At 41.8% G+C, this 26,760-nt stretch overlaps 1 protein-coding gene across 4 annotated transcripts in view; it reads left to right on the top strand.

Annotated features, from left to right (window-relative positions):
- LOC307134426 (E3 ubiquitin-protein ligase TRIM39-like) overlaps positions 1 to 26,760 on the top strand; it is a 116,563-nt gene that overhangs the window by 27,620 nt on the left and 62,183 nt on the right. For 2 of the 4 annotated variants that reach the window (XM_079830166.1, XM_079830164.1), the window contains exons 4-7: positions 6,591 to 6,824; positions 6,916 to 7,054; positions 8,146 to 8,181; positions 8,333 to 9,142. In XM_079830166.1, coding sequence (XP_079686292.1) covers positions 6,591 to 6,824; positions 6,916 to 7,054; positions 8,146 to 8,181; positions 8,333 to 8,877 — 954 coding nt within the window. In that variant the 3' untranslated portion in view covers positions 8,878 to 9,142. Of the gene's footprint in view, positions 1 to 6,590; positions 6,825 to 6,915; positions 7,055 to 8,145; positions 8,182 to 8,332; positions 9,153 to 26,760 lie in introns of those variants that run through there. The other 2 variants (XM_079830167.1, XM_079830165.1) reach the window with 2 other exon arrangements.

The raw sequence follows: 26,760 nt of genomic DNA, 5'->3' as shown, positions 1-26,760 counted from the left end.
CGGAGACGTACGTCAGTGACTGACGAATGGGGGTTTCGCCTAGAAGCCAATTACCTTCGAGGTGTTTAACAGCGCCCAATGGCGTGCCAATGCCATGGGCAATGCGGAATTTGCATACGTAACTCCGCCCCACCGCGTGGGTATATAAGGAAGTACGCTGGCAACATCGCATTATGTATCTGCTGCGGAGCCAAGATCTGAACTCCGCGTTCCAGCAGCACAGCTGATGTGGCTGAGGAATGTACGTCTCCGTTCCCTCCTCAGGGAACGAGGGTTACATACGTAACCGAGACGTTCCCTTTCGTTCAGTCACTCCGACGTACCTCAGTGACTGACGAATGGGGGTTCCAATATAACCGCGCCACTCAGCTGTCGTCCAGTGCCCTGCGTAAGTGTGAGATCCCGCCACTTAAGGCCGTAGGACTCCCACTTATCACAGGATTACCAAGGTACACTGGGAAGCATATCCCAGTGAGGGAATGCCAAAGATGCCTACCCGTAGGGAGGACTTAAGAGTACACATATGACCCGCTGTGGGCTGCATATGGAAGAACTCTAGGGTACCAGCCGAAGGTGGATTTTTAACCCTAGGGGTGGCAGGGCTTGCCAAGGGAAAGACACCTGCTCACTGAGGAGGCTTACGGTGGAAATACTCGTGTGGGGGTCGCCGGAGGGAACCATGCACACGGGGCACCTGGCCGGACATGAGGGTCTGGGCTCGAAAGGGCAGACTGAACTGATGTCGGCGTCGACAGTGCTGGAGGAGCTCAGGGCTCTCGGAGAGCTCACCTGAGGAAAATATCGCACGTATCCAGTCCGTGGAGTGGAGTGGCGAGCAAGCGAAGACACCTAAGCCTGGCCCATTACCGGCCCCTCGGGGGGGCGAGTACATAGTCGGACACTGGCTCCACTCGGAGATTGTAGAATCTGGCGAATGTGTTGGGTGTCGCCCAGCCTGCAGCTCTGCAGATGTCTGTTAGCGAGGCGCCATGCGCTAGAGCCCAAGAGGAGGCCACACTCCGGGTGGAGTGTGCCCTCACACCAAGGGGACATGGTCTACCTTGCTGCTGGTATGCCAAAACAATGGTGTCTACTATCCAGTGAGACAACCTCTGCTTTGAGAGAGCACTTCCCTTCCGCTCTCCACCATAACAGACAAAGAGCTGGTCTGAGGTCCTGAAACACTGCGTCCTGTCTACATAAGCGCGGAGAGCGCGTACTGGACAGAGCAATGCCAAGGCTGGGTCTGCCTCCTCCAAAGGCAGCGCTTGCAGGTTCACTACCTGATCTCTGAAGGGAGTGGTAGGAACCTTGGGCACATATCCAGGCCGGGGTCTCAAGATCACGTGAGAGTTAGCCGGCCCGAATACTAGGCACGCTTCGTCAACTGAAAAAGCCTGCAGGTCCCCGACCCTCTTGAGAGAGGCCAATGCGGTCAGCAGGGCCGTCTTCATAGACAGGAACTTAATGTCAACCGACCGCAAAGGCTCAAAGGGAGGCCTCTGCAGAGCACTTAGGACTACTGAGAGGTCCCAAGAGGGAACGAGAGGAGAGCGAGGAGGATTCAGTCTCCTCGCTCCCCTCAGAAACCTGATGATCAAGTCGTGCTGACTTACCTTTTTATCTCCCAAGAGGACGTGATGGGCAGATATTGCAGCCACATACACCTTGAGGGTGGAGGGAGACAGCCTTCGCTCCAGCCCCTCTTGGAGAAACTCAAGCACGGACCTGATCGGGCAATTCCAGGGGTCTTCTTAGCGGGAAGAGCACCAGGTGACGAAGAGGTTCCACTTCAACGCATAGAGGTGTCGTGTAGACTCTGCCCTAGCGGAAGTGATGGTGGCGGCCACCGTAGGTGGCAGGCCACTCAAACCTGCCGCGTCCCGTCCAGAAGCCACACGTGGAGCTTCCAGAGCGCTGGACGCGGGTGCCAAGGGGTGCCCCGTCTCTGAGAGAGGAGGTCCGGTCTCAGAGGAATAGGCCAGGGAGTGGCTGTCGCAAGGAGTAGCAGTTCTGAGAATACGGGGCGACCAACATGACCTGCTCCTTGTCCTCCCTGATCTTGCACAGTACTCGTGCGAGAAGGCTCACTGGGGGAAACTCATATAAGCGTAGGCCCTGGGGCCAGCTGTGCGCTAGTGCATCCGTGCCGAGCATGCCCTCGGTCAGGGAATAGTACAGGCTGCAGTGGGAAGAGTCTTGGGAGGCAAACAGATCTACCTGTGCGTCGCCGAACTGTTCCCCAATCAGCTGGACCGTCTGGGGATGGAGTCTCCATTCTCCAGGAAGTGGCTGAATCCGTGAGAGCTCGTCGGCTGCACGGTTCAGGACCCCCGGGATGTGGATAGCACGAAGGGACCTCAGGTGCTTCTGACTCCATAAAACGAGATGGCGGGCGAGTTGAGACATATGGCGGGAGCGTAGAGCGCCCTGGTGGTTGATGTACGCTACTGTGGCCGTGTTGTCTGTCCGGACAAGTACGTATTGACCCCTCAGCAACGCTCGGAAGCGGTGCAGGGCGAACCGTACTGCCAGCAAGTCGAGGCAATTGACATGCAGGAGTTTGCGCTGGGGTCCTGTCCAGGAGCCCGCGGCTGCTTGTCCATTGCACATGGCACCCCAGCCCGTGGCGGAGGCATCTGTTGATACAACAACATGCCTGGAAACTCGTTCTAAAGACACTCCGGCCCGTAGAAAACTGAGGTTCGACCACGGAGTGAGTGTCTGTAAGCAGGCCCGGGTCACTTGGACCTGGAGCGTGCCAGACCGCCATGCCCATCTCGGGACTCGATCGCGAAGCCAGTGCTGAAGCGGTCTCATATGTAGCAATCCGAGCGGCGTTACCGCGGCTACCGATGCCATATGCCCCAGGAGCCTCTGAAAATGTTTCAGTGGAACCGCACTCTTGCTCTCGATTTGACGGAGGCAAGTCAGCAGAGACTGCGCGCGCTCGCTCGTAAGCTGCGCGCACATGGCGACCGAGTCGATCTCCATACAGAGAAAAGAGACCCTCTGCACTGGGCAGAGTTTGCTCTTCTCCCAGTTGACCCGAAGGCCCAGACAGGCTAAGTGGTGGAGAACCAGATGTCTGTGTTCGCAAACCTGCTCTCGAGAGTGACTCAGTATGAGCCAGTCGTCGAGGTAGTTCAGGATACGAACCCCGTGCTGCCGTAGGGGCGCAAGGGCTGCCTCGGCAATCTTCGTAAAGACGCGAGGGGACAGAGATAGCCCGAATGGGAGGACCGCGTACTGGTATGCCCGCCCCTCGAAAACAAACCGTAGGAACGGTCTGTGTCGAGGTAAGATGGAGACATGAAAGTAGGCGTCCTTCAGGTCGATCGCTGCAAACCAATCGCCGGGACGAACGCATTCGAAAAGGCGTTTCGCTGTCAACATCTTGAACGGAAACTTGTGAAGGTAATGGTTCAAGATGCGCAGGTCCAGGATTGGCCTCAACCCACCGGTCTTTTTGGGTACAATGAAGTACGGGCTGTAAAACCCGGACTTCATCTCGGCTGGAGGGACAGGTTCGATCGCACCCTTCGCCAGTAGGGTGGCAACCTCCGCTCTCATGACAGGGGCATTGGCCCCGACCATAGTAAAGCGGACTCCCCGGAAACAGGGAGGAACCTGCGCGAACTGAATCGCATAGCCGCGCCTGACTGTCTTCTCGACCCAGCCGGACAGCCCTGGAATCTGAAGCCAGGCTCCCAGGAACTGTACGAGCGGGGTCATTCGGACTACAGACGTACCCGATGTGGGGCAGCGATGCAGCGTTACCGACCCGGACAAGGGAGGCTGTTGGGCGTCCCGGTGTGGGGGTGCGGTTAACGGCTGCGTCCTGACAGAGGAGACCAGGGAAGGACGCGCGTTCCACTGGGGTCTGCTCTGCCAGGGGGCTGGCGACAGAGTGGGATGCGAGTGGCGGGACCCGTGGGTGGCGCGCACTGGCATCACCGGACTCTGGGGGCTCAGGGATGGGAGTGTTAATTCTTTCTTTGACCAGATTAGGGTGCTGCTGACCCGGGGGCCAGCAGCTGAACAAAGGATTCTCCCCCGGCCCTCCACCGGGGGAAGGAGTGGTCCTGCTACCATCTCCTCGAAAGAATTTCCCATCCCTGAGCCGTCCGTCTCAGGAGCGCCGCTTGGCCTGGCGTTTAGCGGGGCGCGGGGCGGCCTGAGGGGACTTGGACGTACGGCTTCCTCCGCGACCCGGCCCGGGTGAAGGCTGCTGCTGGGACCGGGTGGGAGGGGCGGGAGCCTTAGGAGGGCGTCCTCGGCGGCGAGCAGGCTGAGGCGACTGTGCCGGCGGCTGGGTGGAAGCAGCAGCTGGCCGCCGGGGCAGTACATGCTTGAGAGCCTCAGTCTGCTTCTGGGCAGTTGAAAACTGTTGGGCGAAGTTTTCAACCGCTGATAATCTTCATTCATCTTTTCACACACCATTCGTTCTGTACCACTAAGCTTATTCCTAACGCTTACTACTTTTGCCGCCTCAGCATAAGTTAGATTATTTTTGACTTTCTCCTGTTGTACTTCTACTGCCCTTTTCCTTACCTCACACCCACCATATGCCGCATTATGCCTTCCTCCACAATTGCAACATTTCAAACCAACTCCTTCATCACACTTCCCAAATTCATGCTCCCCTCCACAACGCGCACATCTAATTTTAGCTTTACATACTGCTGCAGTATGTCCATACCTCTGGCAATTATAACACCTCAACGGTGGGGCTATGTATTCCCTAATCGAGTAGCTGATAAAACCCATCTTAATCCGTTCTGGCAATTCTTTCCCTTCAAACTTTAGACGCACTGACAAGCTATCTATTCTTCTTCCATCCCTATTCATCTGTAAACGGACTGCATCAATGACCTTTTCTCCATCTAGATTATTTTCTAATTCCTCCATGTTAACTCCTAACGGAACGTTTATCACACCAAACACCCACGACGTCTGTCCTACAATCTTAAAGCTCATCACCGACTTCTTTCCCACTACTTTTAGTTTTATAGCTTTGTTTTTCTGCTCTTCATTCATACATGCTATCAATAAAGCACCATCTCGCAACACTTTTGCAAACTCTATCTCACCTACTAATTTCCTCAATTCGTATGTCAACTCCAACGGATTTATTCCTAAAACTCCTACCGCGTCTTTAAATTGTAATATTACCCTAAATCCTCCTATGATCTTATTTCTTCCATCCCCTTCTTCCTCACTCGCTACCAAACTACTTTCTGATCCTTCCTCCTTACCTTTTTTCCTCTTTTTAGATTCCTTCTTTCGTGACCTTCCATCTATATTTGTCCACCCAACCTCCATATCATCCTCCTTTTCATCTGTATCATCCATTCTTAAAGTCTCTGATCCATTACCCGTTCGATGTTCACTCGCTTTACTTTTCGTTTTTTTTTAATTGTTTGATTTAGCCGGGGGATTTTATGGTCCCCCTGAGCTCGAGCTGCTGCTTGTGCGTCCGGAAGTCCTACCACTCGCCCTTGACATGCACATGCGCGAGGCAGGGAATTTTGTACAGTGCCATAGAGTGTTAAAACGCAAAAGGCGAAGCTTGAATTTACTGGTATGTCCCTCTTTGGCTAATGTACTTTCAAGATGGAGGGGCAACATGGCAACCTGCATTCGAACCCCTACCCGTATGTATTTTAAATGGCATATTATAAATTTACGAGAATACTTTATTACTTGAAAGAAGTAAATATACATTAATGAGCACATATATTTTTTAAAGAACTAAGTGTTTTTAGCTAAGAATAAACAAAAAAAAGTTACACAGTGTAGCTTTAAAAACAGAAGATTCATTCAGGAACGAATCACCACTACATTGGCTGCATCTGAAATCGCATACTTCCCTACTATATAGTAGGTGAATAACAGTAATGACAAGAGAAGTCCGAATTCACAGTACACATAAAAGTATAGACAAAAAATCCCCGGATGATCTACTACTTCTGGCGAGATTCTGAAGTGTGCATACGATGAACACTTTACTTTCCCAGGAGGCCATGGGAGAGGATTATGAATGGCAGTGAAGTGATGTAACTGACACTGGTAAGTCACATGATAATGACAACATGGCGGATGTAGTACTTCTAGAATAGATTATATTCATACTACACACATTCATACTATATAATACATACTACTTTTTTAGCGGCTGTGAAGTAATCACTTATTCAAAATAACCTACTCAAGAGAGTGTGTGATTTCAGACGCAGCCAGTGTGTTGCGGCTTTGTTTGAATCTCTTTTTGGTGGTCAGGGCAAATACACAAAAAGTAACGGACAATAATTTGTCTAAAATGTAAGTTATTTAATATTAACTTCTTGTTCAAAATCACACTCGCAGTCGCGCTGTTGATCTGAATATCAACATGTCTGCGATCACCTGATCACTTAGTAAAGTAATAACACACCTCTCCTCAACAAGACGTGATTTGAGGAATCATTCAGTGCAAACGGTGCTGGATGAAGTTTAATATTTTGATTAAGGGATTTTGAAACCCCTCTAAAAACACTGAAGTATGATAAATAGAAATTAATAATAAGTTGATTGTCCTGGTTGAGCAGAGAAACACAGAGAAGGAGAAAGCAGCCCGTGTTGAGCTCTTCACTGATCTCATCCGCTCCATTGAGAGATGTCAGACTGAACTGCTGGAGATGATGGAGGAGCAGCAGAAAGCAGCAGAGAAACAGGAGGAAGAGCTCATTGAAGAGCTGGAGCAGGAGATCACTGAGCTAAAGATGAGAAACACTGAGCTGGAGCAGCTCTCACACACTGAAGATCACCTCCACCTCCTACAGGTCAGTCAACATCTCTCTGATCAATGATAATGCAGTATATGACACCATAACACTCCCCATGCTGAAGGATTTCTCCTCTCTCCTGCTGTAGATTTACTCATCCCTGTGCAGCTCTAGAAACACCAGGAACTGGTCTGAGATCAGTATGAAGACTGATGAGAGTCTGGAGACTCTGAGGAGAGCTCTGACTCAACTGCAGGACACTCTACAGGAGAAACTCACACTAACTGGTACGGCAATATCAAATACACCATACAGATACAGATATTCATCATCTTTTAATATCAGTAATGAAGAATGAGTGTCGTGTTTGTGACTCATTTTCAGCTCTAATTTCAGAAACATGCAGTAAATTGTAAATCTTGTTTTAGAAGCTTCATCACTGTAAGAAACTTGAGGCTTAAGTAAATCTGCAAACACATTAAATATGATTGTGTCAGATAAAATCAGTTTAGCAGAAGAAAATCTAATCAATAGACATCATGGATTTAAGATGCACATTTGTTCTTCTTTAGAGGAGAATTTCAGACCTGTAGTTCAAAGAGCTTTGCATTGCTGGGCTTTCATTTTAATTTGATTAAAGTTTACTTTTATAGTTTTGTCTTTGCTGAATAAACCCAGCACTATTCCAATCCAAAACTGAGATTATTCTAAAATATAAATATAAAATGTTTCACAAAACATTCACAAAGATGTTCTTAAAAGTAGGAGTATTTAGAGCTCAAACACACAGGGGTGAAGGAGACACACACTGATCAGATAAAACACGATGTTGTGCACCAGGGGTTTTCAAACTGGGGCTGCAAGACAAAAGAGTGACAGGAGATCTGTGGAGAAGACTATGAAAAACTGTAAAAATAATAATAATAATAATTAGATTCAAATGAATGAGTAAAGTAATACATTAGAAAAAATGTGATAAAAAATATATTAGTTCGTTTTTAATTAGAATAAAATAGATAAAATATTATTCAAATAAATTTATAAAAATTAGATTAAAATTAAATAAATAAGCAATAAATACATATAATAATACATTACTACAATGAGTAGAACAAAATATATAATAATGTAACTGAAACTAATTTTAGATTTATAATATTAATTGTTTGTGTATAAGTTGAGTGTTTATAAAAGACAGATGCTTGTAAATTTTAAGATGGGGTCCCTCACACAGTGATGATCATATTCAGGGGTCCGTGTGGCATCTAAAAGATTGAAAACCGCTGTTGTAAACAATTTTTTAAATATAACCGTAAAGCTTGTCTATAATTCCACACATAAACATGTCAAAGATCTGATGATGTTTTATTGTCATTAGTCTCTACAGATCTGAAGAGGATGCAGCAGTATGCAGGTACTGTGTGTGTGTGTGTGTACGTGTGCGTGTGCGCGTGTGCGTGTGTGCGTGCGTGTGCTGACCTACAGTATGATTAAACACTGATTACATATTAAAAACATAATCACAAAATATCTGTGTTGTGATTTAATATTCTCTGTTTTCTCAGTGGATGTGACTCTGAATCCTGATACAGCTCATCCTAAACTCATCCTGTCTGATGATGGAAAACAAGTGAGACATGGAGACATTAGACAGAAACTCCCAGACAAACCAGAGAGATTTGATAGTTGTGTATTTGTCCTGGGAAAGGAGGGATTCTCATCAGGGAGATTTTATTTTGAGGTGCAGGTGAAGGAAAAGACTGACTGGAATTTAGGAGTGGTCAGAGAATCCATTAACAGGAAGGGATCGATCACACTGAGTCCCAGTAATGGATTCTGGACTGTGATTCTGAGGAATGGGAATGAATATGAAGCCTGTGCTGGTCCCTCTGTCTCTCTGTGTGTGAGAGTGAAGCCGCAGCGGGTCGGTGTGTTTGTGGATTATGAGGAGGGTCTGGTCTCCTTTTATGATGAGTCCAGCTCTCATATCTACTCTTTCACTGCTCAGTCTTTCACTGGAAAACTCTATCCATATTTCTGCCCATCCTTAAACTATGCAGGTAAAAACTCAACTCCACTGATCATCACACCTGTCAATTACAATAAATGAATTTACATCCCTAATATGAAATGCACAATGAAAATACTGATTTATATAATTCAAATCTAAAACATGTTTTGTTTTTTGTTTTTCTTTGTTAAAATCTATCATTTATAACTATAATTTTAATGTAAAAATATAACGCTTGTTTAACTAATACTTTTTTTTTAGCTTTTCATAATTATTCATGTCATTTTTTCCCATCTCCACCTGACAAAGTGAAATTGCCTGTGATACATTTTTTCATCAAAATAAACCAAACTATGATAACACTAATAAATCGTATCAAGGCTGTTTCTATCATTTCAGTTACAGAATGTTCTGTGATATTACTGCGGTACATCAGATATACAGTATATCATAGATCTGTATGATTACCATATTCATATACACAACTCTATGATACTTCAAGGTATTATAATAATAATAATAATATTTAAAAAAACAAGGTACCATGTTAAATATTAACCTCATGGTAAACCTAGGCATGTTTATCATAAGAATAAAATAGAATAAATTCGAAATGAGTTAAATTCAATAGACAAATGTAAACACACATCAGATTCATTTAAATGCTCTTTTTATTGATAGAGTTTAGTATAGCCTACATCTTCAAATAAAATATAGGACTGTTAAATATCTGATGGTGCTGATATGATGAAACAAATATGAAACCTTCTAAAAGAGTAGCTACCTTATAAAATGAAACCTTATTAAAAATATTTTCTTTCTTTGAGGACAAAGTACAGATTGTTCTTTTAAAGATGCATATTTATGTTGCTACTTATATTTCATGTATTTTTTTAACATTGAGCACAGCTGCTTTTAAATAGATTAGAAATGACACGTTCCATAGTCATCTTTTAGTTCTGCGTGCCATTATTTGATTAAAAAAGGTCTCAAGATTTAAAATAGAGCGTAACTAGAAGCCGTTAGAATGAACTTCACATAGAGGGTTTACACAAGCTCAGAGATGTTAGGGTGAGTTCTAGTTCTAACCACTTACATACTCTGGGGGGACTACTCTGGGTTTGGGCCAAATACGCATTAAAACTTTACTCCCTCTAAATTTGATGTAAGTGTGAATTCATGAAATACATGTGTGTATTGCCACGATTGGTTAAATAGTAGCCAATTTCATTCGTCATTACTGCAAATAGGTATTCTGATACATGCAATGACTAGGCCAATCCATTATCACATGTAGAAATTTGTATCTTTATGTGCACAATAATAATCTTTTACATTGTAATCCTTTTATTTTTAATATTTGGCATGTTTGTGATAATAAGCAGAGTGGGGTAGACCAGGTACAGTTGGTACAAGGGTAGCTACATTTAAAACACCTCAAATAACTTGCGTGCGCAACAAGTCTGATCTGTGATATTTGCTTTGCACAAGCGTATTAGCGTTCTCTTCAATCGTGCAAATTTTGAAGTACATTCGCTTCTCCAGTCGAAGATATCGGCGAAAGTTTTTTTTCTAAGGTAAGTTTTTCATTTCACCACATCCCTTCCACATTGAATAACTTCTCATCCTTACATGAATGTTAAGCACAATGTTAATGCTCATATAAGCCAGCAAAGCCGCCACAGAACACACATACAGGGGCAGTCGTGGCCTAATGGTTAGAGAGTCGGCGCTCAAGCTGGGGAACAATAGTCCAACAAAGGCGGGGAAGAAGGGAAGAAGGGAAGAAAAGGGGGGAGAAGGAAAGAGAAGGGGAAGAAGGAAAAGAAGGAAAAGAAAAATGAAGAAAAGAAAGGGTGAAATGTGACTTTTGGAGATATTCCTTCCTTAGCATATGTCTTGTGATAACTTTCCCAGTTTCTTTGTGTTGGAAAATCACGCATGTTAATCACTATCTATTGCAGGTGCTCACCAAGACCGGGGTTCGAATCCAGCTAAAGACAACTTTTGTAATATTTATATTTTAATTAAATAAACACATTTTTGAATGCATAATGTTCCAGTGTTAATAAAATATACATATGTAATTAGTTACCAATGGAACAGTCTTATTATTATTTAGTAGTTGCATTATTTTTGATCTGAATAAGTATTTTTAGGTTATATTCTTATGTTAACAGAACAGTAATGAATATTAAATAAAATGTTAAATAATGTTTAAAAACAAAATTAAAAGGTTAAATATTACTGAACACTATATACAATACTATATACAAAAAAATATATATACATTATTTAGAAGTGGTTCTCCTTATTTCTTCTAACCACACCTCTTTTGTCATGGTCTCAGTCTGTGGGCAAAACACCCTGCCCCTGTACTGGCTGTGTCCAGTTGCAGTTGTTTTAAATTGCCCACATTTTTTGCAAGTGTTCGCCTCTACAGTTCTCCTGTAGGGTCTCTTGGGCATGGCAGTGTAGCAGGCTGTGAGCTGGTGCCCCGCACCACTGCAGGCTGTAACAGTGGCTACATCATTGGCATTCCCTGGACCATTTGCACTCCCTGGAACATTGGCACAGCCTGAAACATTGGCACACCCTGGAAACCTGGTGCTGCTGGTATAATAATATTCGGCACCATCTGCAGTGATGATCCAGGTGCTGATGGTGTAACCAACATCTGACTCTGTGCTGGTGCCTTGGGTCTGAGAGGGGGGTCGCCCAACAGCAGTCTGCCTCTGCTTTGCCTGACCTGCTGTGCTCTCTGGTAGCTTGTACTGGTGCTGCTCCTCTGGTTGTTCTGACTCCATGCGTAGGCGCTTGGCAACCTGGAGAGGCTCCTGATCTTCAGGGAGGGGCTGAGGCAACTGAATGCCCTAAAGCAGCACAGACAGTTCCTGCTTCTTCTGTCTGTTGTTGTGCCACTGAATCAGGGTGTTCTGGTTAACCTCCATCAGCTGTATTGACGTCCCTCCCATTACCAAGCCGTTGCCCAGTACAAGCTGCCTTATCCTGCGATAGTCTTGCAGGATCAGAGACCATCTTGACAGGGCTCCCTTGCCTTTCCTTTTGGGGCTAGGGTGAGCAGTGCAAAGTCTTATGAAGATGGTCTCCACCCAGCACACATCTGGTGGTGCTTTCTACACCAGGGGTTTGAGTGGGCCTCTTTGGTACCCTGAAGCGTCCACTCAGCAGTCTTTTTTTCTGTCAAGCTGCTCTCACCACCCCTTCCTTGTCCCGGTCATCAAGGTTCTGCCAAAGAGCAATTATGGTGTTGGCTTCCTGGTTGGTCAGACTGAGGGCTGTGTGACCCCGGAGCTCCACCAGATATTCTGCCAGCCTCTCTACATGTTGGTAACCCGGGATATTTTGGTAGTCAACAGCCTATTAAAAAACACAAACAAACAATGAAATTACTACATCACATCTGTTTAAAGCATAATTCTGTTGTTTTCCTGTTTATCATCATAAAGCTCTTTTGACACAATCTGTATAGTACAAAGCACTATAGAAATAAAGCTGACTTGATGCATATTTGCTGTTTATGACTTTAGGCTGTATTTTTAAATTTAGAATATGTGGAAAGTCTGGATTTAAAGCACTGGATGTTAATTCATCACTGTTTGAATTATTCTACTTGATTTGAAAGAAATACAAAGGAGTGGTATTTACCATCTCTCCATCATCATCATCATCATCATCATCGTCATCGTCATCGTCATCCTGACCAGCATCCTCTGGCTCTGAGGGGAGAGGAGAGACAGCAGTCCCTGAGGGTCCAACTGATGAAGGAGACTGTGTGAGGCCATGTGTGGGGTCAGGGACCAGTGAAGGGGATGTGGAGCCCAGTACAGATGCAGCACTGCTGGTGACCAGGGTGGAAGAACCCAGTGTCCGTGTGGAGGAGGATGGTGACAGAACAGCTTCCGGATCTGTAATAGTTTGATCCTCGCTGATGTCACAGAAGCCCTCATCTTCATCTCGCTCCTCCACACTGAGGTCCTCAATGAGCTCTGCGGTCTGCTCAGAGTCTGGATTCATGTCCTGCAGTGACTGACCTGTCTGCTGGTACAGATACTGCACTCCAATGAGCTCACCTGAAACAAACACAATAAACAAGCAGAAATTAAATACAATGTCGTGTATGATATTTGATAAAGTAGGCTTTTGTAGTAGCTCATATAGTGCAGTGGTTCTCAAATGGGGGTACGCGTAGCCCTGGGGGTACGTGAAGGCACTCCAGGGGGTACGTGAGATTTTAAAATATAGCCTACATATATTTAAAAAGTAGCATCCATGCAAAAATCCTTTAAAAATAATTATTTAATAAATATTTCAGGAAAATATAAGCATAAGTTCATAAAATGAATTTTATTTTCAGTAGGCTATTCAATTTCATTATCCTAAAAACCCAGAGTCTCCCCCATACCAGGATGGTTTGACCCAACCTGTCGTATGCTGCCTGGCATCACCTGTCAATCACTTGGATCATAGGGTGACCAGACGTCCCCGTTTCCCGGGGAGAGTCCCGGTTTTTAATGTTCTGTCCCCGACTGGAGTTGTCCCCGGAAATGTCCTCGTTTTACAGCTCGTTCCAAACAACCCGCAGATATATTGGAAAAAAGCGCCCAACCAACATACTGCTACGGACTCTACTTGGTAGCGCGCGCCGCTACTACATGAACAATGTACCGAGCGCCATTATCGTCAAATATCAAAATAAACCTTGTTGTCGCTTTCAAGGTAGTAACATACTAACTATTCGTTTTTAATTTAAAGTAATATTGTATGTGCTTTATAACAGAGCCTCAACAAGGTGGGGGATTGTTTTGTCCCCAAAAGTTCCTGAATACATATATTTTCTGTTTAAAATAATCCTAAAATGCTAAATAACAAGACCAATTAAGGACAGTAAGAATTCTTTTCAAACATAAACGTAACAAAACTTTTGGAGTAAAAAAAGTAATTCATATAGTATAAACTTAAATACAAATATAGCTGCAAGCAGCAATACCGGGGCCAAGCGCAAAGAAGAAGACAAGACATGCCAAAATGGCTGGCAGTGTCAGATCAACTGGAGCAATGAGCAATTAATCACGTTTTAAGATGATTTTAGGCAAAAGGCTGAAAAATGCATTGTAGTCTAAGAGTGTCAGACCAACTGCAACAATTAACAATTATACAGTTTAAGAAGATTAGGCAAAATGGCTGAAATATCATATATAGAGTCACTGATAATATAAGTTAATGGTTTATCACTTTTGACCAATAGGTGGCACAGTTACGAAATTGATGTGGTGTAGTCAGAATAAGGGAACAATGACACATGCAAAGTTTGATGCCAATATGTCAAAGCATTGCAGAGATACAGCCTCAAGAGTCATTTTGGCATCATGGCTCAACTTCGTCACTGCGGTTTACAAAAACGGTTTCATCTATTGATGCAAAATCCCTAACTTTTTGTTGACATAGTCTGAAGATGATACGATTCGATTTTGGTGGAAATTGGACAAACGGTCTAGGATGAGTTTGAAAAAGTAGGTTTTGATCAAATAAGAACATTGAGGACAGGATGTTTGACCAAATATGGCAAAATTAGTATCTATGTTCTCGGCATGAGCCAATAAATGTATTATGACCAGTTTCATTAAACTAGGCTAATTTAATCAAAAGTTATTAGCATGTTTGTAAATTTTGTTATAACCTCTGACCACAAGGTGGCACTGCCCCAAAACTTTTTGAGTACCTTCAAAGCATGGTGCGGAAGACCCATACCAAGTTTCGTAACGATAGACTAATGCGTTTGTAAAATATAGTATTTTAGCACATAATTCAAAATGGCCGAGAGCCAAAATGGCCGATATGGTAAAATTGAATATCAGACAACTCTGAATACCGTCCTGAATCTAACGAGACAACTTTTATGATTTTTGGACAAACAGTTCAAAAGTTATAAGCAAAAATAGCCATTTTTTGTATCTCCGGACCAGTAGGTGGCGCTGCGCCGAAACGCTGCAAGTTGCCTCAAGTCATGCTTGTGATGACATGTACCAAGTTTGGATTGAACACGATAAAGCATTGTGGAGATATAGCCTTATGAGTGTTTTTGCAACCGCTACGTAAAATTTGTGTGCACGTTTATCAAAAACGATTTGACGAATCAACTTGATTTGCAAGATTTTTTGTCAGCATGGTCTGAAGATGATCTGGTTCAATTTTCGTGCAAATCGGACAAACCGTCTAGGACGAGTTCGCAAAAGTAGGTTTTTTGGAAAATTAAATATGGCGGGGAAATTATCATGACCGAAAATGACGTCATAGGATGCAATTGAATCGGCATGAGCCAATGAATGTATTATGACCAGTTTCATTATACTAAGCTAATTAAATCAAAAGTTATTAGCATTTTTTTCAAGTTTGTTATAACTTTTGACCACAAGGTGGCACTGCCCCAAAACTTTTTGAGTACCTTCAGGGCATGGAGTGGAAGTCACATACCGAGTTTAGTAACAATACACTAATGCATTTGTAAAATATAGCATTTTAGCACATAATTCAAAATGGCCGACAGCCAAAATGGCCGATATGGTAAAATTGAATATCAGACGACTTGGCATGCCGTCCTGAATCTAACGAGACCACTTTTATGATTTTTGGACAAACGGTTCAAAAGTTATAAGCAAAAACAGCCATTTTTTGTATCTCCGGACCAGCAGGTGGCGCTGCGCCGAGACACTGCATGTTGCCTCAAGTCATGCTTGTGATGACATGTACCAAGTTTGGTTTGAATACGATAAAGCGTTGCGGAGATATTGCCTTAAGAGTGCTTTTGCAACCGCTACGTAAAATTTGTTTGCGCGTTTATCGCAAATGATTTGACGAATCAACTTGATTTGCAAGATTTTTTGTCAGCATGGTCTGAAGATGATCTGGTTCAATTTTCGTGCAAATCGGATGAACCGTCTAGGACGAGTTCGCAAAAGTAGGTTTTTCGGTTAATTAAAAATGGCGGGAAAATTATTATGACGGAAAATGACGTCATAGGGTGCAATCGAATTGTCTTGAGCCAAGAAATCAGAGGGAAAAAGAATTTCGTTTCTAGCCCTTATGGTTCAAAAGTTATTAGCATAAACATGAGTCTAATTTTGGACTGATGGTGGCGCTAGAGGGATTGAGTTAGAGACTCAAAATTTGCTATGGTGACATTTCAGACTGTCCTCTATTAGTGTGCCAAATTTCATAACTTTTTACCATACGGTTCTATGGGCTGCCATAGACTTCGTGGCGGAAGAAGAAGAAGAAGATGAAATATAGCTGCAAGCAGCAATACCGGGGCCAAGCGCAAAGAAGAAGACAAGACATGCCAAAATGGCTGGCAGTGTCAGATCAACTGGAGCAATGAGCAATTAATCACGTTTTAAGATGATTTTAAGCCAAAGGCTGAAAATGCATTGTAGTCTGAGAGTGTCAGACCAACTGCAACAATTAACAATTATACAGTTTAAGAAGATTAGGCAAAATGGCTGAAATATCATATATTGAGTCACTGATAATGTAAGTTAATGGTTTATCACTTTTGACCAATAGGTGGCACAGATACGAAATTGATGTGGTGTGGTCAGAATAAGGGAACAATGACACATGCAAAGTTTGATGCCAATATGTCAAAGCATTGCAGAGATACAGCCTCAAGAGTAATTTTGGCATAATGGCTCAACTTCGTCGCTGCGGTTTACAAAAACGGTTTAATCTATTGATGCAAAATCCCTAACTTTTTGTTGACACAGTCTGAAGATGATACGATTCGATTTTGGTGGAAATTGGACAAACGGTCTAGGATGAGTTTGAAAAAGTAGGTTTTGATCAAATAAGAACATTGAGGACAGGATGTTTGACCAAATATGGAAAAATTAGTATCTCTGTTATCGGCATGAGCCAATGACTGTATTATGACCAGTATCATTAAACTAGGCTAATTTAATCAAAAGTTATTAGCATGTTTGTAAATTTTGTTATAACCTCTGACCACAAGGTGGCACTGCCCCAAAACGTTTTGAGTACCTTCAAAGCATGGTGCGGAAGACATGATTTTTGGACAAACAGTTCAAAAGTTATAAGCAAAAATAGCCATTTTTTGTATCTCCGGACCATTAGGTGGCGCTGCGCCGAAACGCTGCATGTTGCTTCAGGTCATGCTTGTGATGACATATACCAAGATTGGTTTGAATACGATAAAGCGTTGTGGAGATATAGGCTTATGAGTGTTTTTGCAACCGCTACGCAAAATTTGTGTGCGCGTTTATCGAAAACGATTTGACAAATCAACTTGATTTGCAAGATTTTTTGTCAGCATGGTCTGAAGATGATCTGGTTCAATTTTCATGCAAATCGGACAAACCGTCTAGGACGAGTTCGTAAAAGTAGGTTTTTTGGAAAATTAAAAATGGCGGGAAAATTTTTATGACGGAAAATGACGTCATAGGGTGCAATGGAATCGTCTTGAGCCAAGGAATCAGAGGAAAAAAGAATTTTGTTTCTAGCCCTTATGGTTCAAAAGTTATTAGCATAAACAAGAGTCACATTTTGGACTGATGGTGGCGCTAGAGGGATTGAGTTTGAGACTCCAAATTTGCTACGGTGACATTTCAGACTGTCCTCTATTAGTGTGCCAAATTTCACAACTTTTTACCATACGGTTCTATGGGCTGCCATAGACTTCGTGGCGGAAGAAGAAGAAGAAGAAGAAGATGAAATATAGCTGCAAGCAGCAATACCGGGGCCAAGCGCAAAGAAGAAGACAAGACATGCCAAAATGGCTGGCAGTGTCAGATCAACTGGAGCAATGAGCAATTAATCACGTTTTAAGATGATTTTAGGCAAAAGGCTGAAAAATGCATTGTAGTCTGAGAGTGTCAGACCAACTGCAACAATTAACAATTATACAGTTTAAGAAGATTAGGCAAAATGGCTGAAATATCATATATAGAGTCACTGATAATATAAGTTAATGGTTTATCACTTTTGACCAATAGGTGGCACAGTTACGAAATTGATGTGGTGTAGTCAGAATAAGGGAACAATGACACATGCAAAGTTTGATGCCAATATGTCAAAGCATTGCAGAGATACAGCCTCAAGAGTCATTTTGGCATCATGGCTCAACTTCGTCACTGCGGTTTACAAAAACGGTTTCATCTATTGATGCAAAATCCCTAACTTTTTGTTGACATAGTCTGAAGATGATACGATTCGATTTTGGTGGAAATTGGATAAACGGTCTAGGATGAGTTTGAAAAAGTAGGTTTTGATCAAATAAGAACATTGAGGACAGGATGTTTGACCAAATATGGCAAAATTAGTATCTATGTTCTCGGCATGAGCCAATAAATGTATTATGACCAGTTTCAATATACTAGGCTAATTTAATCAAAAGTTATTAGCATTTTTGTCAAGTTTGTTATATCTTTTGACCACAAGGTGGCACTGCCCTAAAACTTTTTGAGTACCTTCAGGGCATAGCATGGAAGTCACATACCGAGTTTAGTAACAATATACTAATGCATTTGTAAAATATAGCATTTTTTGACAAAATTCAAAATGGCCGACAGCCAAAATGGCCGATATGGTAAAATTGAATATCAGACGACTCGGCATGCCGTCCTGAATGTAACGAGACCACTTTTATGATTTTTGGACAAACAGTTCAGAAGTTATAAGCAAAAATAGCCATTTTTCGTATCTCCGGACCAGTAGGTGGCGCTGCGCCGAAACGCTTTATGTTGCCTCAAGTCATGCTTGTGATGACATGTACCAAGTTTGGTTTGAATACGATAAAGCGTTGCGGAGATATTGCCTTAAGTGTGTTTTTGCAACCGCTACGTAAAATTTGTTTGCGCGTTTATCGCAAATGATTTGACGAATCAACTTGATTTGCAAGATTTTTTGTCAGCATGGTCTGAAGATGATCTGGTTCAATTTTCGTGCAAATCGGACAAACCGTCTAGGACGAGTTCGCAAAAGTAGGTTTTTTGGAAAATTAAATATGGCGGGGAAATTATCATGACCGAAAATGACGTCATAGGATGCAATTGAATCGGCATGAGCCAATGAATGTATTATGACCAGTTTCATTATACTAAACTAATTAAATCAAAAGTTATTAGCATTTTTGTCAAGTTTGTTATAACTTTTGACCACAAGGTGGCACTGCCCCAAAACTTTTTGAGTACCTTCAGGGCATGGAGTGGAAGTCACATACCGAGTTTAGTAACAATACACTAATGCATTTGTAAAATATAGCATTTTAGCACATAATTCAAAATGGCCGACAGCCAAAATGGCCGATATGGTAAAATTGAATATCAGACGACTCGGCATGCCGTCCTGAATCTAACGAGACTACTTTTATGATTTTTGGACAAACGGTTCAAATGGTATAAGCAAAAACAGCCATTTTTTGTATCTCCGGACCAGTAGGTGGCGCTGCGCCGAAACACTGCATGTAGCCTCAAGTCATGCTTGTGATGACATGTACCAAGTTTGGTTTGAATACGATAAAGCGTTGCGGAGATATTGCCTTAAGAGTGCTTTTGCAACCGCTACGTAAAATTTGTTTGCGCGTTTTTCGCAAATGATTTGACGAATCAACTTGATTTGCAAGATTTTTTGTCAGCATGGTCTGAAGATGATCTGGTTCAATTTTCGTGCAAATCGGATGAACCGTCTAGGACGAGTTCGCAAAAGTAGGTTTTTCGGTTAATTAAAAATGGCGGGAAAATTATTATGACGGAAAATGACGTCATAGGGTGCAATCGAATTGTCTTGAGCCAAGGAATCAGAGGAAAAAAGAATTTCGTTTCTAGCCCTTATGGTTCAAAAGTTATTAGCATAAACATGAGTCTAATTTTGGACTGATGGTGGCGCTAGAGGGATTGAGTTAGAGACTCAAAATTTGCTATGGTGACATTTCAGACTGTCCTCTATTAGTGTGCCAAATTTCATAACTTTTTACCATACGGTTCTATGGGCTGCCATAGACTTCGTGGCGGAAGAAGAAGAAGAAGAAGATGAAATATAGCTGCAAGCAGCAATACCGCGGCCAAGCGCAAAGAAGAAGACAAGACATGACAAAATGGCTGGCAGTGTCAGATCAACTGGAGCAATGAGCAATTAATCACGTTTTAAGATGATTTGAAGCAAAAGGCTGAAAATGCATTGTAGTCTGAGAGTGTCAGACCAACTGCAACAATTAACAATTATACAGTTTAAGAAGATTAGGCAAAATGGCTGAAATATCATATATTGAGTCACTGATAATGTAAGTTAATGGTTTATCACTTTTGACCAATAGGTGGCACAGATACGAAATTGATGTGGTGTGGTCAGAATAAGGGAACAATGACACATGCAAAGTTTGATGCCAATATGTCAAAGCCTTGCAGGGATACAGCCTCAAGAGTAATTTTGGCATAATGGCTCAACTTCGTCGTTGCGGTTTACAAAAACTGTTTCATCTATTGATGCAAAATCCCTAACTTTTTGTTGACACAGTCTGAAGATGATACGATTCGATTTTGGTGGAATTTGGACAAACGGTCTAGGATGAGTTTGAAAAAGTAGGTTTTGATCAAATAAGAACATTGAGGACAGGATGTTTGACCAAATATGGAAAAAAATAGTATCTCTGTTCTCGGCATGAGCCAATGACTGTATTATGACCAGTTTCATTAAACTAGGCTAATTTAATCAAAAGTTATTAGCATGTTTGTAAATTTTGTTATAACCTCTGACCACAAGGTGGCACTGCCCCAAAACGTTTTGAGTACCTTCAAAGCATGGTGCGGAAGACATGAATTTTGGACAAACAGTTCAGAAGTTATAAGCAAAAATAGCCATTTTTTGTATCTCCGGACCAGTAGGTGGCGCTGCACCGAAACGCTGCATTTTGCCTCAGGTCATGCTTGTGATGACATCTACCAAGATTGGTTTGAATACGATAAAGCGTTGTGGAGATATAGGCTTATGAGTGTTTTTGCAACCGCTACGCATAATTTGTGTGCGAGTTTTTCGAAAACGATTTGACAAATCAACTTGATTTGCAAGATTTTTTGTCAGCATGGTCTGAAGATGATATGGTTCAATTTCTGTGCAAATCGGACAAACCGTCTAGGACGAGTTCGCAAAAGTAGGTTTTTTGGAAAATTAAAAATGGCGGGGAAATTATCATGACCGAAAATGACATCATAGGTTGCAATTGAATCGGCATGAGCCAATGACTCTATTATGACCAGTTTCAATATACTAGGCTAATTTAATCAAAAGTTATTAGCATTTTTGTCAAGTTTGTTATAACTTTTGACCACAAGGTGGCACTGCCCCAAAACTTTTTGAGTACCTTCAGGGCATGGAGTGGAAGACACATACCGAGTTTAGTAACAATACACTAATGCATTTGTAAAATATAGCATTTTAGCACATAATTCAAAATGGCCGACAGCCAAAATGGCCGATATGGTAAAATTGAATATCAGACGACTTGGCATGCCTTCCTGAATCTAACGAGCCGACTTTTCCGATTTTTGGACAAACGGTTCAAAAGTTATAAGCAAAAATAGGCATTTTTCATATCTCCGGACCAGTAGGTGGCGCTGCGCCGAAACACTGCATGTTGCCTCATGTCATGCTTGTCATGACATGTACCAAGTTTGGTTTGAACACGATAAAGCGCTGCGGAGATATTGCCTTAAGTGTGTTTTTGCAACCGCTACGTAAAATTTGTTTGCACGTTTATCGAAAACGATTTGACGAATCAACTTGATTTGCAAGATTTTTTGTCAGCATGGTCTGAAGATGATCTGGTTCAATTTTCGTGCAAATCCGATGAACCGTCTAGGACGAGTTCGCAAAAGTAGGTTTTTCGGAAAATTAAAAATGGCGGGAAAATTTTTATGACGGAAAATGACGTCATAGGGTGCAATCGAATTGTCTTCAGCCAAGGAATCTGAGGAAAAAAGAATTTCGTTTCTAGCCCTTATGGTTCAAAAGTTATTAGCATAAACATTAGTCTAATTTTGGACTGATGGTGGCGCTAGAGGGATTGAGTTAGAGACTCCAAATTTGCTAGGGAGACACTTCAGACTGTCCTCTATAAGTGTGCCAAATTTCATAACTTTTTACCACACGGTTCTATGGGCTGCCATAGACTTCGTGGCGGAAGAAGAAGAAGAAGAAGAAGAAGAAGAAGAAGAAGAAGAAGAAGATGAATAATAAATATAGCTGCAAGCAGCAATACCGGGGCCAAGCGCAAAGAAGAAGACAAGACATGCCAAAATGGCTGGCAGTGTCAGATCAACTGGAGCAATGAGCAATTAATCACGTTTTAAGATGATTTTAGGCAAAAGGCTGACAAATGCATTGTAGTCTGACAGTGTCAGACCAACTGCAACAATGAACAATTATACAGTTTAAGAAGATTAGGGCAAAATGGCTGAAATATCATATATAGAGTCACTGATAATATAAGTTAATGGTTTATCACTTTTGACCAATAGGTGGCACAGTTACGAAATTTATGTGGTGTGGTCAGAATAAGGGAACAATGACACATGCAAAGTTTGATGCCAATATGTCAAAGCATTGCAGAGATACAGCCTCAAGAGTCATTTTGGCATCATGCCTCAAATTTGTCGCTGCGGTTTACAAAAACAGTTTCATCTATTTATGCAAAATCCCTAACTTTTTGTTGACACAGTCTGAAGATGATACGGTTCGATTTTGGTGGAAATTGGACAAACAGTCTAGGATGAGTTTGAAAAAGTAGATTTTGATCAAATAAGAACATTGAGGACAGTATGTTTGACCAAATATGGCAAAATTAGTATCTATGTTCTTGGCATGAGCCAATAAATGTATTTTGACCTGTTTCATTAAACTAGGCTAATTTAATCAAAAGTTATTAGCATTTTTGTAAATTTGTTATAACCTTTGACCACAAGGTGGCACTACCCCAAAACTTTTTGAGTTCCTTCAAAGCATGGTGCGGAAGACCCATACCAAGTTTCGTAACGATAGACTAATGCGTTTGTAAAATATAGTATTTTAACACATAATTCAAAATAGCCGAGAGCCAAAATGGCCGATATGGTAAAATTGAAAATCAGACAACTCTGAATACCGTCCTGAATGTAACGAGACCACTTTTATGATTTTTGGACAAACAGTTCAGAAGTTATAAGCAAAAATTGCAATTTTTCGTATCTCCGGACCAGTAGGTGGCGCTGCGCCGAAACGCTGTATGTTGCCTCAAGTCATGCTTGTGATGACATGTACCAAGTTTGGTTTGAATACGATAAAGCGTTGCGGAGATATTGCCTTAAGAGTGTTTTTGCAACCGCTACGTAAAATTTGTTTGCGCGTTTATCGCAAATTATTTGACGAATCAACTTGATTTGCAAGATTTTTTGTCAGCATGGTCTGAAGATGATCTGGTTCAATTTTCGTGCAAATCGGATGAACCGTCTAGGACGAGTTCGTAAAAGTAGGTTTTTCGGAAAATTCTAAATGGCGGGAAAATTTGTATGACCGAAAATGACGTCATAGGGTGCAATTGAATCGGCATGAGCCAATGAATGTATTATGACCAGTGTCATTATACTAAGCTAATTAAATCAAAAGTTATTAGCATTTTTGTCAAGTTTGTTATAACTTTTGACCACAAGGTGGCACTGCCCCAAAACTTGTTGAGTACCTTCAGGGCATGGAGTGGAAGTCACATACCAAGTTTAGTAACAATACACTAATGCATTTGTAAAATATAGCATTTTTGCACATAATTCAAAATGGCCGACAGCCAAAATGGTCGATATGGTAAAATTGAATATCAGACAACTCGGCATGTCGTCCTGAATCTAACGAGACCACTTTTATGATTTTTGGACAAACGGTTCAGAAGTTATAAGCAAAAACAGCCATTTTTTGTATCTCCGGACCAGTAGGTGGCGCTGCGCCGAAACGCTGTAAGTTGCCTCAAGTCATGCTTGTGATGACATGTACCAAGTTTGGTTTGAATACGATAAAGCGTTTCGGAGATATAGCCTTAAGTGGGTTTTTGCAACCGCTACGTAAAATTTGTGTGCGCGTTTATCAAAAACGATTTGACGAATCAACTTGATTTGCAAGATTTTTTGTCAACATGGTCTGAAGATAATCTGGTTCAATTTTTCTACAAATCGGATGAACCGTCTAGGACGAGTTCGCAAAAGTAGGTTTTTCGGTTAATTAAAAATGGCGGGAAAATTATCATGGCGGAAAATGACGTCATAGAGTGCAATCGAATTGTCTTGAGCCAAGGAATCAGAAGAAAAAAGAATTTTGTTTCTAGCCCTTATGGTTCAAAAGTTATTAACATAAACATGAGTCCAATTTTGGACTGATGGTGGCGCTAGAGGGATTGAATTAGAGACTCCAAATTTGCTATGGAGACACTTCAGACCGTCCTCTATAAGTGTGCCAAATTTCATAACTTTTTACCATACGGTTCTATGGGCTGCCATAGACTTCGTGGCGGAAGAAGAAGAAGAAGAAGAAGAAGAAGAAGATGAATAATAATAATAAGAACGGGAACGGTTTCAATAGGTGCCTTCGCACCTTCGGTGCTTGGCCCCTAATAATAGGAACGGGAACGGTTTCAATAGGTGCCTTCGCACCTTCGGTGCTTGGCCCCTAATAATAATAATAATAGGAACGGGAACGGTTTCAATAGGTGCCTTCGCACCTTCGGTGCTTGGCCCCTAATAATAAATATAGCTGCAAGCAGCAATACCGGGGCCAAGCGCAAAGAAGAAGACAAGACATGCCAAAAATGCTGGCAATGTCAGATCAACTGCAGCAATGAGCAATTAAAGACCTATTAAGGTGATTTTAGGCAAAATAGCTGTAAAATGATAAATACAGTCAATAATAATGATTTAATGATTTATCACTTTCAACCAATAGGTGGCACAGTTACAAAATTGATGTGGTGTGGTCAGAATAAGGGAACAATGACACATGCAAAGATTGGTGTCAATATATCAAAGCAGAGTGTCAATATAGTGTCAATATGTCATTGCAGAGATATAGCCTCAAGAGGCCTTTTCATTATAAGTATGGACCACATGGCGGTGCTGTTTTGAAACCGTTTAAGCAGCTTAAAGGCATGGTGCTGATGGCCAATTTCAAGTTTCGTAATGATACACCAATTCATTTGTGAAGCATAGCATTTTATATCATAAAACTGCATTGTAGTCAATGGGAATTTCATGTTTTGTTCTATTATAGCGCCACCAAGTGGCACAATCCTATCATTTTTTTATGTGTCCTTGGAGTGAGCCCATACATGTCTGTGTCAATTTTGGTGAAAATATCTTGTTTAGTTTTGGAGTTATATACATTTATATGAAAAAACACATGAAAAATGACTGACACCTGACTTTGATTGGATTTTACACCCCCTTACTATCAATATTTTGACATTTGGGCATTATTGTATAGCTATCGACCTATGTTTCCGAACTTCTGATGCTGGTTTCGTCTCGATCGGACTAGCGGTTTCGAAGATATCAGCTAATGTTTTTAAAGTGCTAAATTACAACGCTGCACAAATAATACACCGAAACCTGGCAAGTCTGGTATCGTTGGACTCGGCGAGGATTCAGGAGACAAAAAAAGTTACTCTCATGAAAATAAGTCAATCTCACCTAAAGTTATAAGCATTTGAAAAAAAAAATTCTCCACTAGGTGGCGCTGTTTCGAAACTTCTTGGGCTCATTCAGGGCACCGTGTTGATGACCCAAACCGAGTTTCGTAACAATCCGTTCATGTGTTCATAAAATACAGCATTTTAGCACATAATTCAAAATGGCCGACAGCCAAAATGGCCGATATGGTAAAATTGAATATCAGACGACTCGGCATGCCGTCCTGAATGTAACGAGACCACTTTTATGATTTTTGGACAAACAGTTCAGAAGTTATAAGCAAAAATAGCAATTTTTCGTATCTCCGGACCAGTAGGTGGCGTTGCGCCGAAACGCTGCATGTTGCCTCAAGTCATGCTTGTGATGACATGTACCAAGTTTGGTTTGAATACGATAAAGCGTTGCGGAGATATTGCCTTAAGTGTGTTTTTGCAACCGCTACGTAAAATTTGTTTGCACATTTATCGCAAATGATTTGACGAATCAACTTGATTTGGAAGATTTTTTGTCAGCATGGTCTGAAGATGATCTGGTTCAATTTTCGTGCAAATCGGATGAACCGTCTAGGACGAGTTCGTAAAAGTAGGTTTTTCGGAAAATTAAAAATGGCGGGAAAATTTTTATGACGGAAAATGACGTCATAGAGTGCAATCGAATCGTCTTGAGCCAAGGAATCAGAGCAAAAAATAATTTTTTGTTTCTAGCCCTTATGGTTCAAAAGTTATTAGAATAAACATGAGTCAAATTTTGGACTAATGGTGGCGCTAGAGGGATTGAGTTAGAGACTCTAAACTTGCTATGGAGACACTTCAGACCGTCCTCTATAAGTGTGCCGAATTTCATAACTTTTTACCATACGTTTCTATGGGCTACCATAGACTTCGTGACGGAAGAAGAAGAAGATGAATAATAATAATAATAGGAACGGGAACGGTTTCAATAGGTGCCTTCGCACCTTCGGTGCTTGGCCCCTAATAATAAATATAGCTGCAAGCAGCAATACCGGGGCCAAGCGCAAAGAAGAAGACAAGACATGCCAAAATGGCTGGCAGTGTCAGATCAACAGGAGCAATGAGCAATTAATCACGTTTTAAGATGATTTGAAGCAAAAGGCTGAAAATGCATTGTAGTCTGAGAGTGTCAGACCAACTGCAACAATTAACAATTATACAGTTTAAGAAGATTAGGCAAAATGGCTGAAATATCATATATTGAGTCACTGATAATGTAAGTTAATGGTTTATCACTT

Source organism: Gobio gobio, assembly GCF_949357685.1.
Source record: "Gobio gobio genome assembly, chromosome: 11".
NCBI classification, from domain to species: Eukaryota; Metazoa; Chordata; class Actinopteri; order Cypriniformes; family Gobionidae; genus Gobio; species Gobio gobio.
Note: the sequence above shows the minus strand (reverse complement) of the source record. Positions and strands in the feature narration are given on the sequence as shown.